Here is a 14,364-nt window from a genome sequence, read left to right on the forward strand (position 1 = left end):
GAAGCAGCTCGCTAAGATGATCTTAGCTTGTTCATATTTATTTATTGAGGGTGGCTTTGAACACATACACTTTATTGGGGATGAACCAAAGGTTATATGGTTGGGGGGGGGAGGAGGGTGTGAGAATATCCAGGAAGGGAGGAGGTCATTGGCTGAAGACTAAGGCTACTGAGATGTCTCATTTGCATGCGGAAGAATTTGAGGTACTGGCTGCCTGTGACTACATGGTTGGGGGTCACCTGCCATGGTCCAAGTGCCCTACAGCACCGAGGGGCCAGGCAGGAACAGGGGAAGGAGTGGAATAGGCTGAATTAGCTACACAAGTGGAGATCCTGTTATGGGAACTGGAAGAGCCAGATGGGGGGACTGACAGTAGGTCCGGGTGTCCCAGCGGCAAGACTCACACTGCCACCCACACCCACACTGTCATACTTGTGTGTCAGAGCTCCCTCCCATACCCTAGGCCCACTCCCTCTTCTGGGGCCACCTGGACGTGAATCCTCAGACATAAGTAACAGAATGTGACGTGACCCAGATCCCCCCTGGGGAATCTCCATCACATCCCAGGCCAGTATCTCTTAGCTGGGCTGTGAGCACACCAGCCTCTTAGAATGCAAGCAGGTCTTAGGTGAGACTGTCACTTCTGGCATTCCTGATTCTCAGAGAGGTTGTCATGGGGACTGGCAGCCCCAGGGAAGGAAAGGAGGTCTGACAGTCACTAAAAGTTCCTGTCAGCATGGGTATGGACTGAAGCAGAGCCCCCGAAAGTCTGTGTGAGCATGTTGTGATCAGTTCCCAAGCATAGTAGCTGCAGAAAATGGCCATGGGACGTGCTCCTTCCCAGCCAAACAGGTGCCACAAGCAAGATGTCAAAATGCAGGAACGCCATGAGGACAGCTCAGGAGTGCTTGTCTCTAAGGTTCAGGACATAGAGACTGAAATAGCAAAAAATAATTGGGGCTCTGTGCCTTTAGAGACCCTCTGATTCTCCTCAGTGGAAGAGATGATGTCTCTCCCACCCAAGCCTGGCTTCTGGTGCACTCCACGGAGCTCAGTTCTGACACTGAACCATCTAGACAACAGTGGAGGAAGGGGAAGGAGGAAAAACAAGTGTTCAAGAAAGTTAGAGCCAGGAGGCCTGGCACACTGCACTGTAAGGCCCCAACTTGGGAGCTTTTTGTGCTTTTTCAGGACTCTAAGAACATGTGCTTGTCAGAGATACTATTAATGTTTGACAGGACACACTGGAAATTAACACAGACCATTTTGAAATGCCTGTTTCTTATTCCACCTAAAAATCACTTTCTAGCCACCACATATTTATGTAAGAAGTGTGTTGTTGAGACAAACCAGAGATTGAAGTGCCAAGGGTGATGCTGTGTAGTTGTTTGTTTGTTTGTTTGTTTGTTTTTCCAAATCTTTAATGTCTGGCTTCGTGGCGACTCTGGTTTCTGTTCTGCACCCCCTGTGTTGTGATAGTTTTCAGGGTGAAGTTGAAAGAGAAGGCCAGCTTCACACTGACATGGGATTGGAGTAGGGGGAGCATTTTAACGGTCCCTTCCAATACTGGCAGATTTTTTATCATTGATCATACACCACAGCCAGTGGGATCTTCTGAAAGGATCGCTGCCGTGGGGAACCTGCATTTCTATCTATGGACTTCTTCTCCTACCCTAATCCACACTGGTCTGTCTTGGACTTTGAGTAGTACTGTGCCCCAGCTGGGATCTCCAACATCACCTACTGGGCACTTAGAAGAGCCCACAGAGTTATGCAGGTCTTCCAGGTAGCAACACAGTCCGTTCTCCAGGAGATAAAACTCCACGTCACTGACCTGACCACCTGTCCATTTCCCATCAGGAAAGTCTTCAGTGAGAGAGCTGTTGAGCCGAATCCAGGTTTTCAAAAATGTTAGTACTCATGTGAAAAGTCCAGTTCTGTCGCTGGCAGCAAATACCATCTGGGCTTTGCCCTGTGTCCACTGCTTTTCTTCATTTTCAGAAACTGTCCAGTCAATGCCCCTGTCTGTGAAAACCCTGCCAGTCATTCTTTTAAGTAGCAACAGTGTTTCCCGGGAGAATTCCAAAGCAGCTACTTCAAGCAGCAAAGCAGTAGGATTTCACTGAGCATGTCACAGGCTGGAGAAATGCTGTGTGTGCACTGTTCATTTTGTTACACAGTTGCCAAAGAATGAGTGCTCAGGGGTCCAGCATTGATACTGTTGATAGCTTTTACTGCCTTGTCAAGGGTAGTTCTTAAGTGCAGCTTGCTTTGTTATTTTATGTGCAAATGTGCACATAAGGGACAACCCAGTTACTTAGGCCCAAGTGCTCTGCCTTAAATGTCCCACACCATTGTCCTCTGTTGGTTTCGTGCCACCAGGGCAAATGTGAGCTGAGTACCAAGGGAGAATGTTGGCCTTTTGCTTAAAGATTCTAGTTTATGTTTAATGACATGCATATGTGGGTTGGGCTGTGTGTGCACACAGATACCCATAGAGATCGTGACAAGACAAGAGTGTCAGATGCCCTGGAGCTGAAATGACAGGCAGCTCTGAGTGAGGCACTCAGTGTGAGTGCTGGGAACTAGCCTTGGGAAAAGTAGTACACTCTCATAAGCACTGAGTCATCTCTCCCGCAGTAAAAATGAACAAACAGAAACACTGAATGGAAAGAGTATTGTCTTAGTTAGAGTTTCTATTGCTGCAATGAAACACCATGACCAAAAAAGCAAGTTGAGGGGGAAAAGGGTTCATTTGGCTTACACTTCCATATCACGGTTCATCATCAAAGGAAGTCAGGACAGGAACTCAGACAGGGCAGGAACCAGACAGTAGCTTGACACAGAGGAAATGGTTGGGTGCTGTTTACTGGCTTGCTCCTCATGGCTTGTTCAGCCTGCTTTCTTATAGAATCCAGGACCACAGCCCAGGGATGGCCTCACCCACAATGGGGCTGCAGCCCCTCCCACCCTTCAAATCTCCGCCCCATGTCAGTCACTAATTAAGGAAATGCCTTACAGAGACTTGCCTACAACCCAATCTTATGGAGACATTTTCTTAACTGTGGTTCCCTTCTGTCTGTTGATTTTGGTCGTGTTAAGTTGACATAAAACTATGCAGTACACCCTGATACAAGGAGAGCCTGAGGGTACCACAAGCTGGTTGCAGGGTTCATCCTAGCTTTGGAGAGGGGCTACCTCTGAGTGCAGTAGCACTAAAGATTCCTAGTGTGGACCTGGCCCAGAGAACCCTCTGCAGATAACATTAGGAGAGGATGCCTGCCATTGCTCTCAGGATGTTGAGGGGACTGAGGAGAATTAATCCCTAGTAGAGCTGGGTCTCTCCTCAATACTGGGAAAGCACACCTAGCAAGAAGTGAGGATTAAGACTGAGAACTGGATTCTCCTTTGCTTGTTCACGAATTTACTCAGGAGATGCTGCCATTGGACTTGGAGTAGAACAATCAGGGTCACAGTCTTATTTCTACCCTTGGAGACTTAGAACAGAGAGAACTCAGTGTGGAAACCAACCGGTATCAAGTCACATTTCCCAGGAATATTAGGGAAGAAAGCCCCTGCCTGGAGAAGACCCTCCTGGTAGAAAGGTCTTCTGTTCAAGCACCTGGATCCCTAGGGAGTAGGTCCCCTGAGAGAGAAGGTGCACTACTGGGAGCTTGAGAGGGTTCTGTGCAGGCTGAGGGCCAGAGGAAGGTAGACTCTCCGGATGGAGGGACGCAAACCAAACCAGCTTGTATCAGCAGCATGGTTTGATGTCACTGTCTTCACAGAAAAATATGCTGGAAGCAAAAGACGAAATGAAGTTTTTCTTCTGACAGTCATATATATCACTAGTTAGATAAATATACATATATATATACATATATATATATACATATATATATGTATATATATATGTTTACATCTTTCTGTGTGTTTATAATACATACATATATATGAATATATATGTGTCTGAATATATTTTCAAAAATTGTTCAACACTCGTATGCTGAGATACTATTCTAAAATCTATCCATAGGGACCCTCATAATTCTTCCTGGTAATGATTATCATAAGCTCCATTTTACAGCTATGTAAATGAAAGCTCAGAGAGGTGAAGTGCCTTGCCGGAAGTTACAGTTACACAGCTATTAAATAGCCAGAATGACAGCTGAGCTGCCCCCACTTCACCCAGGCCTCTGGTGGAAATCCTGGCCTGGAGTAGGGTCTCCTGGAAGGTGGCTACCCTCTCCATCCTCCATTCAGTTGGTCCTGGACTTGTTTGTGAGAGCCCGTCTGCTCTGCCAAGCTTGCAGTGGAGCAGAAAGCAGGGAGTGTTCTGTGCAAAGAGATCAGTGTGGATTTTCATGCAAGGCAGGTGAGTTCTCAGGAGTGAGGTCTGAAAGAGAGCATTTAAATTCAGGTCAAGGCAAAGGTTGACCTGCTGGAAAAACTGCAGCAGTTCTGAGGCTGGGGGCAGAGGGCAGGCTTCTGAAATGGTCCCTCCGGCCTGCGCTGCAGCTCTAGGCAACTTTAGAGCTTAAAGTGTTCATCAAGGGCTTCCCACAAAGACGGTATCCCTCACCACTGCATCTGCATTTCTGAAGCGGAGTTTTTTGATTCTGTGTCTTCCAAGTCATGATGCCAGGGCATGGGGACACCCTGTACTGAAAGCAGCTCCCGCTCGCTCTGCGTGCCAGATGCAGCTCCCCTGGGGGTGTTCCGCGATTCTTATTGCTCAGGTGACCTTTCCTGAGTCTAGCTGTTTCCAGGCAGTGTGTGGGAAGGCCACAGCAAGTGTGCTGACATGACTCTACAGAGAGACTCACACTGAAAATGCCACCAGGGACTGAAACCTGATGTAATGTCCAGAGTCTTGGAGACTTATGATATCACCTGTGGGTCAGGGAGCTGAAATATGGGAGGCAGGCTGGAGGTAAGGGCTTAAGGACTGAGGTCACGGGAAGAAACTAGACAAGGAGGCAGAGCCAGGACCAGTGCAGGCAAAGACCTGGCCACCCTCTCTTTGGTCATTCAGGGAAGGACAAGGCCAATGAAGTTGCAACCTGAGGTCATCAGAGGGTCAGACATGAAAACCATAGAGGATGTAAGGCCCTTGTCATTTCCTGCCTCAATTTGTCTAGGTTGCAGAACCAATTATTATGGTGAAATACTTGGTCTAGCTGTTTCTGTGAATATATTTTATAGGTCCTGTTAGCATCTGCAATCGGTAGACATTGCACGCAATGGAGATTATGGCAGCAGATAGGGAACAAAAAGCAGGTGGTTGTTTCACTTTGCAAAGTGAGACAGGAAGACTTTCAAGTGAGCAAGCACTGGGCCACTCAGTTTCTTCCCCCTGCTAAATACAAAAACTGAAGCAGAGGCGACATCCTGAGCCCATCTTGGAGACTGAGAAACTTGGTGGTCCCTCTCCTTTCTCTGGGCTAAACAGCTCAGTTTATCCTTGGTTACCATGGTTAGCATGGGTGACTCCCAACTTCTCTGAAATGTGGCAGAGCCGTCTGTGGTTTGGCCTGTGTCACCGAGAGTTTTGCAGACTCACCTATGTACACAGAGATTGTGTGAATAGATGGTAATCGGGCGGCTCTAGTGTGGGGTGAGGCACTTGGCTCAGGAGAGCAGATTGAACATGAAGAGAGTCCTCCAGCCCTTCTGCATTCTCTACCACAGTCCCTTGCACCTTCCCTCCAAAACCCAGCTTTGGATCTCTTCACAAGCACGCCCCTTCTTTCCCAGCTATCTCATTCACCAGCATAGACAGTGCCTAGCACATAGCAACTGCTAAATAAATACTTATGCATACATGAATGAATGAATGAATGAATGAATGAATGAATGAGTGAGTGAGTGAATGAATGAGTGAATGCCCAACTCCTTGGCCTGAGGCCACAACCTAAATGTGTGCACAGCTGAATTTTAGCCCCTGAATAAAAATTCTTGAAGGCAGAAATGGAATTTGGTCCACCTATATATCCCCCAAGACCTAGTACAGCCCAGTACTTAACACTCACAAGAAAGGACCACATGAGGACACTACCCAGTATGCCATGGCAGCTTGAGGCTTTTTCAGTCCTGCCCAGAGTTCTGTGCCATGAGGCTCCCTCGAGGCTGGCCACAGGAAGAGAATTGCTAGGTCTCAAGTAAATATATGTTCCCACTTGTCTGCCATTGCCAGGGTTGCCTATACCCTGTCTTAACCCATTTCTGCCTAATTTGGTCACTTTATGGTAGGTCTTGGATACCCCAGCCATGTGTTTGCAACTCATATTCCAAATTAGGTCTTAGCATATTATGCAGAATTTCCAGTCCTACCCCAGATCAGAACCAGCTTCAAGTGACCCCAGGCCATTTACATGTCCGTTAAAGTTTGAGAAGTACTGAGATAGCAGAACAGGGACCTGATGGAACTAAAGGCTGGCACCAGGCAGACAAATGACAATGACAAGATACTGTAAATGCTGTGTGGAAGGAAACTCAGCCTAAGAACTGATCTTGAAAGTTACCTTAACAAATCTTCACTTGTGTCCTGAGCAACAGGAAGCCTAGGGGATAGGATTTGTGGGGGTTGGGTTAGTAAACTGGCCTGTGGCCCATGCTGAGGGGGCCGACTTGATAGTGACTGTCAACCACCTGATTTACATTGAGGCTGCTTTTCTCTGTGAAACTTGAGTCTGCAGAATTTGCCTCACCCTAGCTGAACAAGTCCCAGCAGGAGCCTGGGGGTTCTAGGTAGGACACTGGTTATCCAAGAACTCCTGTCTGTTAGGGACCCACATTCTGTAGCTTGGCACCCTGTTGTCATGTGTCCCCCATGACACAGACATGCCCTCTTCTTTCCTTATTTCCAAATGAGACATCAGAGATCCTAGGTGTTGAATCTTAGTTAAAATCTTTTGTCATGTGTTAACTATGCACAGCCATGGCTTTCGTTTCATTTTGACCTTTTCATGCATAGTGTAATCTGGTCATAGTCACCACCACCCCCTTTAGCCTCTCTTGTCTACCACGCCACTGGCTTCTTTCCTTTTTCTGACTAATACCACACCTTTTATCTTCCGTATTTATGGCCCAGTGAGTTAGGATTGCTTACCTGACCAGTGGAGGTATAGTATGTACTGTCCATGGCTGCATAAGACCATTCCCCTCAGTAGCCTGCATAGCACCTTGTGAGACAGTGAAGGTTAGCCACCAGGGAGGGAGGGAGTTTCCAGCATAGCTCCTGCCCCACTTCTCTGTGTCCTGCAAACAGGAGGAGTAGCATCCTCAGAGATAGGGACTTTCCATATGGTTCTGGTAGGCAGTGAACATCGGTGACATTTGTGCATAGTGTCCAAGGGGTCTTAGGGACCTCCCTGCAAAACAGCTGTTACAGCAGCATATCACATAGGACACTGAGGTTTTCATTCCATAACCTGTGGCTTCTGGGAGCAGCTGTATCACCCACATATTGTACCTCCATTTAAGCTTTCATATTTAATAAAATGCTTGATTGGTTTATGGGTATCAGATTTCCTTATGGTCTTTTCATGCATCATTAGTGTGGACTGACAATCCTATCTTATCCTTCCCTCATCCCCCTGCCTCCCATCCCCCATTTAAACCTTTCCTGTTTCCCCCTTCCTTCCACTATTGGGTTCTATTACTTCCCCGACCTTAGAGAATCTTTTCCTTCTTCTCCCATTGGCCCCTCTCTAGGTTCCTAAGCTCCACACACATTCTTTCCCACATAAATGCACATATATAAAAATTAGAAGTCGGGCTCTCATGAGGGAGAGAACACCCACCGCCTGTCTTTCCGAACCTAGGCTTTCCGCACCCAGTCTAATGTTTCCAGTTCCATCCACTTCCCTGCATATTTCGTTATTTCATTTTACGGCTGAATAAAGTTCCGCACGTGTGCGTACCACATTTCCATTATCTGCTCGTCGGTTATGGACATCCAGGCTGAATCCCTTTCTTAGCCATTGTGAAGGGAACAGGGATGAATGTGGAGGAGCAGATGTCTCCGTGGGAGGATGGGGAGTCCTCTGGGCACACACCGAGGAGAGTGATAGCTGGGTCGGATGGAAGTTCTGCTTTCAGTTCTTAGAGAAAGCCCCAGACAGGTGTCCATAGCGGCTGCTCCACTCACATTCCCACTGATGGTGAGCGAGTGCTCGCCTTTCCGTGTGCCCTGGATAGCATTTGTTGTCATTTTTTTCCTCCTTAATAGCCATTCTGACTGGCGTAAGATGGAATTTCAAAGTAGCTTTAATTTACGTATCCCTGACGGCTGGGGATGTTGAGTGCATTTTAAAATATTTATCGGCCATTCGTATTTCTTCTTTTGAGATTTCTCCATTAAGTTCCTTAGCCTAATTTTTCACTCAATTTTCATTTATTTACTTTTGTTTAGTCTTTTTTAATTGTTGCTGTTGTTTTTAGCTCTTTGAATGTTTCAGATATTAATCAGCTGTCAGATGTATCCATGGCAAAGAGTTTTCTCCCATTCTGTAGACTGTCTCCTCTATGAACTGGGTTTTTTGTAGGGGGGTTGATTTTGTTCCCATATGGAAGGTTTCTAATTTCACGAGGTTGCATTTGTCAGGAGTTAACCTTACTTTCGGAGTGACTAGAGTCAGGGGAAGAAGATCTTTAGCTGTGCCTATGGTTTTATCCCCTAAGTTTCAGGTCTTACACTAATGTTTTCATCCACAGAGTTGACCTTTGCGCTGGCTCACAGAAAGGAGCCAGCTGAATTCCTCTCCTATGATAGTCAGTTTCCCTAGCACCATTGGTAGGGAGGTTATCTTTTCTTCAGTGTGTGTTTGGTTGGCTGGTTGGTTGGTTGGTTGGTTGGTTACTTGGTTGGTTTGGTTTGGTTTGCAACCTATACAGTCAGTTAACTGTAGCTGCATGGCTTGCATCAGCTTTCAGTTCTCTGCCATTGATCTGACTGAGTCTGTTTTCCTGCCAATACCTTGCTGTTTTTATCACTATTGCTCTGTAATATAACTTGAAATCCAGTACAGTGATAACCACTACACTATTCTTTTTGTTCAGGGTTGCTATGGTTAGCTGGGGTCCTTTATGCTTCCCTATAAGTTTTAATTGAGATTTTTTTTCCTGTAAAGAATGATGTTGGTATTTTAATTTAATTTTTAATTGAATCTATAGATCACTTTTGGTAGGTCAGCCATTTTAACAAGATAAAGTCTTCTGTTCCGTGAGCATGGGAGAGCCGCTCTATTAGATCACTTTTGGTAGGTCAGCCATTTTAACAAGATAAAGTCTTCTGACCCATGAGCATAGGAGAGACTTTCTGTCTTCTAGTATCTTCATAAATTTCCTCCTTCTGCGCTTCAGCAGTTTCACTGTACATGTCTTTCTCTTCTCTGGTTAGATTTGTTCTATATTTTTGAGATTATTTCCCTGGTTTCTTTCAAGTATTATTTATTTTCATCATTCATATATAGGAAGGCTACTGACTTGGGGGTGTGTAATTTTGTATCCTGGTACTTTTCTGAAAGTGTTTATTGTCTCTTGAAATTTTCTGGTTGTCTTTATCATTTCTAATATATTAAATCATAGAATTTGTAGATACAGACATCTGACTTTTCCTTTTCTCTTTGTGTCCCTTTTATTTCCTTCTCTTCTCCTGTTGCCCTGGGTAAATTTCAAGCACTGTACTGACCAGGAGACAGAGGACACCTTTGTCTTGTTCCTGATTTTGGTGGAAGTGCCTTTTCTCCAGTTAGCATCATCATGGCTTTCCTTCATGGTACACACCCATTGTTAGGGCTCCTTCATCCCTAGCCTCCCAGGGGCTTTACAGTGAAAAGGTGTTGGGTTTTGACAAAAGCTTTGTCATATCCATTGTATGATGTACTACTCTTTTTGATTTGCATATGATCTCTGCTTCTCTAGAATGAAGCCAACTTCTTTATTGTAAGTAACACTTTGGTATGTCCTTGAATTCAGGTCACAACTGTGTTATTGAGTTTTTTAGTATCTAAGTTCATCAGGGAGATCGGTCTATGATTTTTCTGTTTTGTTGTATCTTTCTTTGGCTTGAGTGTCAGGACATTGCTAGGTTTGTGTATGGGTGTGCATGTGCACACATGTGGAGGTCAAGAGGACAACTGTAGGAGTGGATTCTTTCTTTATACCTGTGATGGTTTGTATAAGGTTGGTCCAGGGAGTGGCACTATTAGAAGGTGTGGCCCTGTTGAAGTAGGTGTGTCACTGTGGGTGTGGGCTTTAAGACCCTCATCCTAGGTGCCTGGAAGTCAGTATTCTGCTAGCAGCCTTCAGATGAAGATGCAGAACTCTCAGCTCTGCCTGCAGCATGCCTGCCTGGATGCTGCCATGCTCCCACCTTGATGATAATGGACTGAACCTCTGAACCTGTAAGCCAGCCCCAATTAAATGTTGTCCTTATAAGAGTTGATGGTCATGGTGTCTGTTCACAGCAGTAAAACCCTAACTAAGACACTACCTAATGTGTGTCCTGGGCATCCAACCCAGGTATCAGGCTCAGAAGAAAACACTTTACCCACTGAGCCTTCTCACCAGCCCAGGTTTGGCTTAGTCTTGTTTTTCTAGCCCCTGAGGGACATCACTTATTCATTCATTCATTCATTCATTCATTCATTCATTCATTTGAGGTTATTCTGACTGTTAATGTAGGTACTTATAACCATGAACCTTCCTCTTAGGACTGCTTCCATTATATCCTAGGGGTTATGTATGATCAGCGTGTATTTATTCAATTCTAAGATTTTTTTCCTTCTCGGTATCTTCATTATTCTACAGAGTGATGCTTAATGTCTATGAGTTTAGGAATTTTCTATAGTTTCTGTTTTTCTTATGTCTAACTTTATTCCACTGTGGGCAGACAGAGTACAAGAAGTTATTTCTGCTGTCCTATATTTGCTGAGACTTGCTTTATGGCCTAATACATGATCCATTTTAGAGAAAGGTCTATGGACTATTGAGAAGAGTATGTATTCTGCAATATTTGGGTGAAACATTTCATAGATGTCTGTTAAATCCATTTGATCTGTAATGTCATTTAATTCTATTGTTTCTTTGTGTATTTCTTTTGGTCTTGATGAACTGTTTATTGGTAGGAGTGGGGCACTGAAGTCATTCACCGTTGCTGTGTTGGGACTCATCTATGACTTTATAGCTAGAAGAAAGACTGCCGTAAAAAAAAAAAAATCAACCAGTGATCTAACTCTTGATGTACAAATCCCAATACACAAACCTAAGTAACACGAACAACCAAGACAACCCATCTCTCCAAAAACTACCAGTCCCAGAGAAGCAGCCCCAGTGAGAGTGACTTAGACAAAGTACCAGACAAAGAGTTCAAAATCGTAATCGTAAATACATTCAGAGAAATGAAAGAGGACATGAATATGTTCCTGGATGAACCCAGGAGAACGCAGGCTTCAGTTCTACTGGTTAGTATTGAGATGATAAAGAGTAGAGGAGGGACCAGAAGGGACAAAAGGGGGAGGGGGAACTTGGGTTAGATAAAGGTCCATTAAAAAAAGAGAAAAGTGAAGATATTCGTCTGATATTATAGAAAGTCCCATCTTTTGAGAATCTGATTATGTTTTGGGGGAAGAGGGGAAAGGAGGTGGGCAGAGCCCAGAATGATGCCAGGGAGGCAGCCTATTAAAAATGGAGATGAAATAAAGGTAGGCTTGATGTAAAAGGATAGACACCTGCACAGAAATAGAGGTTTCAAGAACTGACTGAGACAATGATTGCTGATCTCCATCTAGACTCTCCCAGCTTCTAGAGCCCTGTCTCGCCTCCTGGATTTCCTCTGCTGTGGATGCTCCCGTTCTCCCTGCTCAGTCTCCCTGTGAGTCACCAGAGGACGGGCGCTGTCCTGGCCAGTGCTTCACATTGCAGTCTCAGGAGTTTGTCCCACCTCTATAACTTCCCTCAGGGTACCAGTTGTAAATGCCAGCTCAGGCCCTGTGCAGCGCTTCTCAGTGTCCTGTGTGCTACTTAGAGTCATGGCGAATGTTCTCGTGTACACTTTGGTTCCCACCAGATTTTCTGCTATCTGAATGTCCTGCAGATCTGACCCGGAGCTTCTCTTCCTATATCACAATGTCCTTGTTGTCAGGTTTCAGAATGCAATCTTATACCGATGGCTGGGTGTTTCTCAAGTGTGGTTCATTGAGGGCTTGAGGACTGTCAGGCTACCACAGCAGCAAACATCTCTTTAAAGTGGAGCTGCTCTTCTCTGTGGGCTACCAGTACCAAGCACCCAGCACCAAGGGAAGGAGGTTTCCCACAGCTCTCCCAGCTAATGTTTCTGCCGTGTGTGTGTGTGTGTGTGTGTGTGTGTGTGTGTATGTCCTTCTCCCTAGCTGTTAAGTACTCCTGTTCTTCTGGCTGTTTTTCAGCTTACCCAGTTAATTCCCTGGAGGCTGTCAAAGACTGTCCCTCAGTATCACCTGACATCTTGTGTCTCCCTCAGTTTATTTAAGAAATTGAGTTCATACGACAAATCATGACTCAGTTTCCCAACCATTCTCCAGGGGCTGGGTAAAGGATGTGTGGAATTGTCAGCAATTCTAGGTCAACCATTTGCTTTCTGTGTGACCCTGAGCAGGTGATCCCTCAACTGTATTGCTGCTATTCAGATATCGTGATATGTCAGCATCAAGTGAGTGCTTCATTTATTAATATTAAACAACTTTGCACTGGATGCATACCTACTTTGTGTCAGTAGCATCAAGAGGCCCTACTAGGACACAGTGGTGGGCAATTTTAGCAAGAACCTTGCCATCATGAAACGCTATCAATCTAGTAGAGAAAAATATCACCAATTGCGTGATCACACCATAGACAATGATGACAAATGTGTGTGTGTGTTGGGGGTGCAGATATAAAAAGGAACGGAGTGAGGCCTCACAAAGACTGTGACCAGTATTGTGTCCTTCCCAGTGTTATAACTCTGCACTTCTCTTTCAGGTACCTGGAAGGAAACCACTTAACAGCAGTACCGAAAGAGTTGTCCGCCTTCCGACAGCTGACACTTATGTAAGGAGCCTGCCACTAGCCAGGCATTTGTTTCTCCTTCCTGGGGTGGTGTAGGACAGGGCTATAGAGACTAAGAGAGAACAGTGCTGCAGCAGATGTAGCAGTTCTCAACCTGAACGCCTGCAGGGTACAGGGAGAGGCAGCTAGCTGGGGGGAACATGGACCAGGCTGAAGTGAGAGGGTTTGCCCAGTGAGGCCTGTGTGCAGAAATAGCCAAGGCATGTCATCATGGTCTGTGAACCACCTTCCTATTGGCTTGGAGGGAGCCTCTGACCTCTGCAGGCTCCAAGCTGAATTCTGGAATTTCAGTTGCTTGCAAGCTGTGGCCACACTTCGCTCTACCAGGAGCACAAACAAGCATTTCTTCTTCCTTCTTTGGTTTCCTAGAAAATGTCTCAAGTGATGATTTAAACCAAGGGCCTTCAATAATAGCTGCTACAAGCCTCAAGCCTTCCAAGAACCAGATAACCCTTGAAAGGGAAACAGAGAACGTGAGGCAAGGCCCGTGAGCCTCGTCCCTCAACAGCCTCACTCTCTTCCCTTGGTGGGACCCAGAAGGGTAAAACAATTCCCTGGGCAAGTGATGATGAAAGATTCCACGCCTGCTTGAGAGGACAAAGGAGCCAGTCCACAAGAGACAAGAAGGGTTCTTTCACAGTAAAAGTCAGAGGCCCACTAATGAAAAGTCCCAGAAAGCCACCATTTGGTCCCCATTCTTGTTCTCCAGAAACCAACATCTCTATGAACATTTCTCAAACTCAGAGCACATCTGAGGACATCTGAGGCTAGATATCTACTGGTTAGGGGAGTTGTCATGATTATTATGAAACACTCAGCAGTGACCTTGGCCTTTATTAGATGCCAGTAGCACTTCACCCAATAGTGACAGCCAAAAATGTCTGTAGACATTGTCAAATGTCATGGCACAACAAGAACGCCCAGTTGAGAACCACTGTTCAGGTGTGGGGAATTGCCCAGGGAGGAGCTGTTGAGGCTGTCATTCTATACTATGGCCACACCTAGGTACAACATTCGAGTCAAAATATACAGGCGGGGAACCCTGGCTTCACAAGATTTACAAGCTCCTTGGGTGTCTCCAGTGTGCAACTAATAGCACCTTGCTGGAAATTTGTCTCTGAGGAGAAACTGGGGGTGTGGTTGATAGAGATATCCTCTCCTACCGACTTTGTCTCCCCTAAGAGATGAATCAGACGGAATGAATAAGAGACAGAGAGAGGACTGCTGATAGGAATTGATCAGAAGGCTGGATGTGGTGATGCACAGCAGCAGAAT

General features: G+C 45.6%; 1 protein-coding gene across 1 annotated transcript in view; it reads left to right on the plus strand.

The window, feature by feature from the left end:
* The window catches only part of Slit3 (slit guidance ligand 3), a 595,378-nt gene that overhangs the window by 521,691 nt on the left and 59,323 nt on the right, over positions 1–14,364 (plus strand). The window contains exon 21 of the mRNA XM_028756442.1: positions 13,003–13,071. Coding sequence (XP_028612275.1) covers positions 13,003–13,071 — 69 coding nt within the window. The remainder of the gene's footprint in view (positions 1–13,002; positions 13,072–14,364) is intronic.

This window comes from Grammomys surdaster, unplaced genomic scaffold (assembly GCF_004785775.1).
Source record: "Grammomys surdaster isolate TR1022 unplaced genomic scaffold, NIH_TR_1.0 126121, whole genome shotgun sequence".
Lineage (NCBI taxonomy): Eukaryota > Metazoa > Chordata > Mammalia > Rodentia > Muridae > Grammomys > Grammomys surdaster.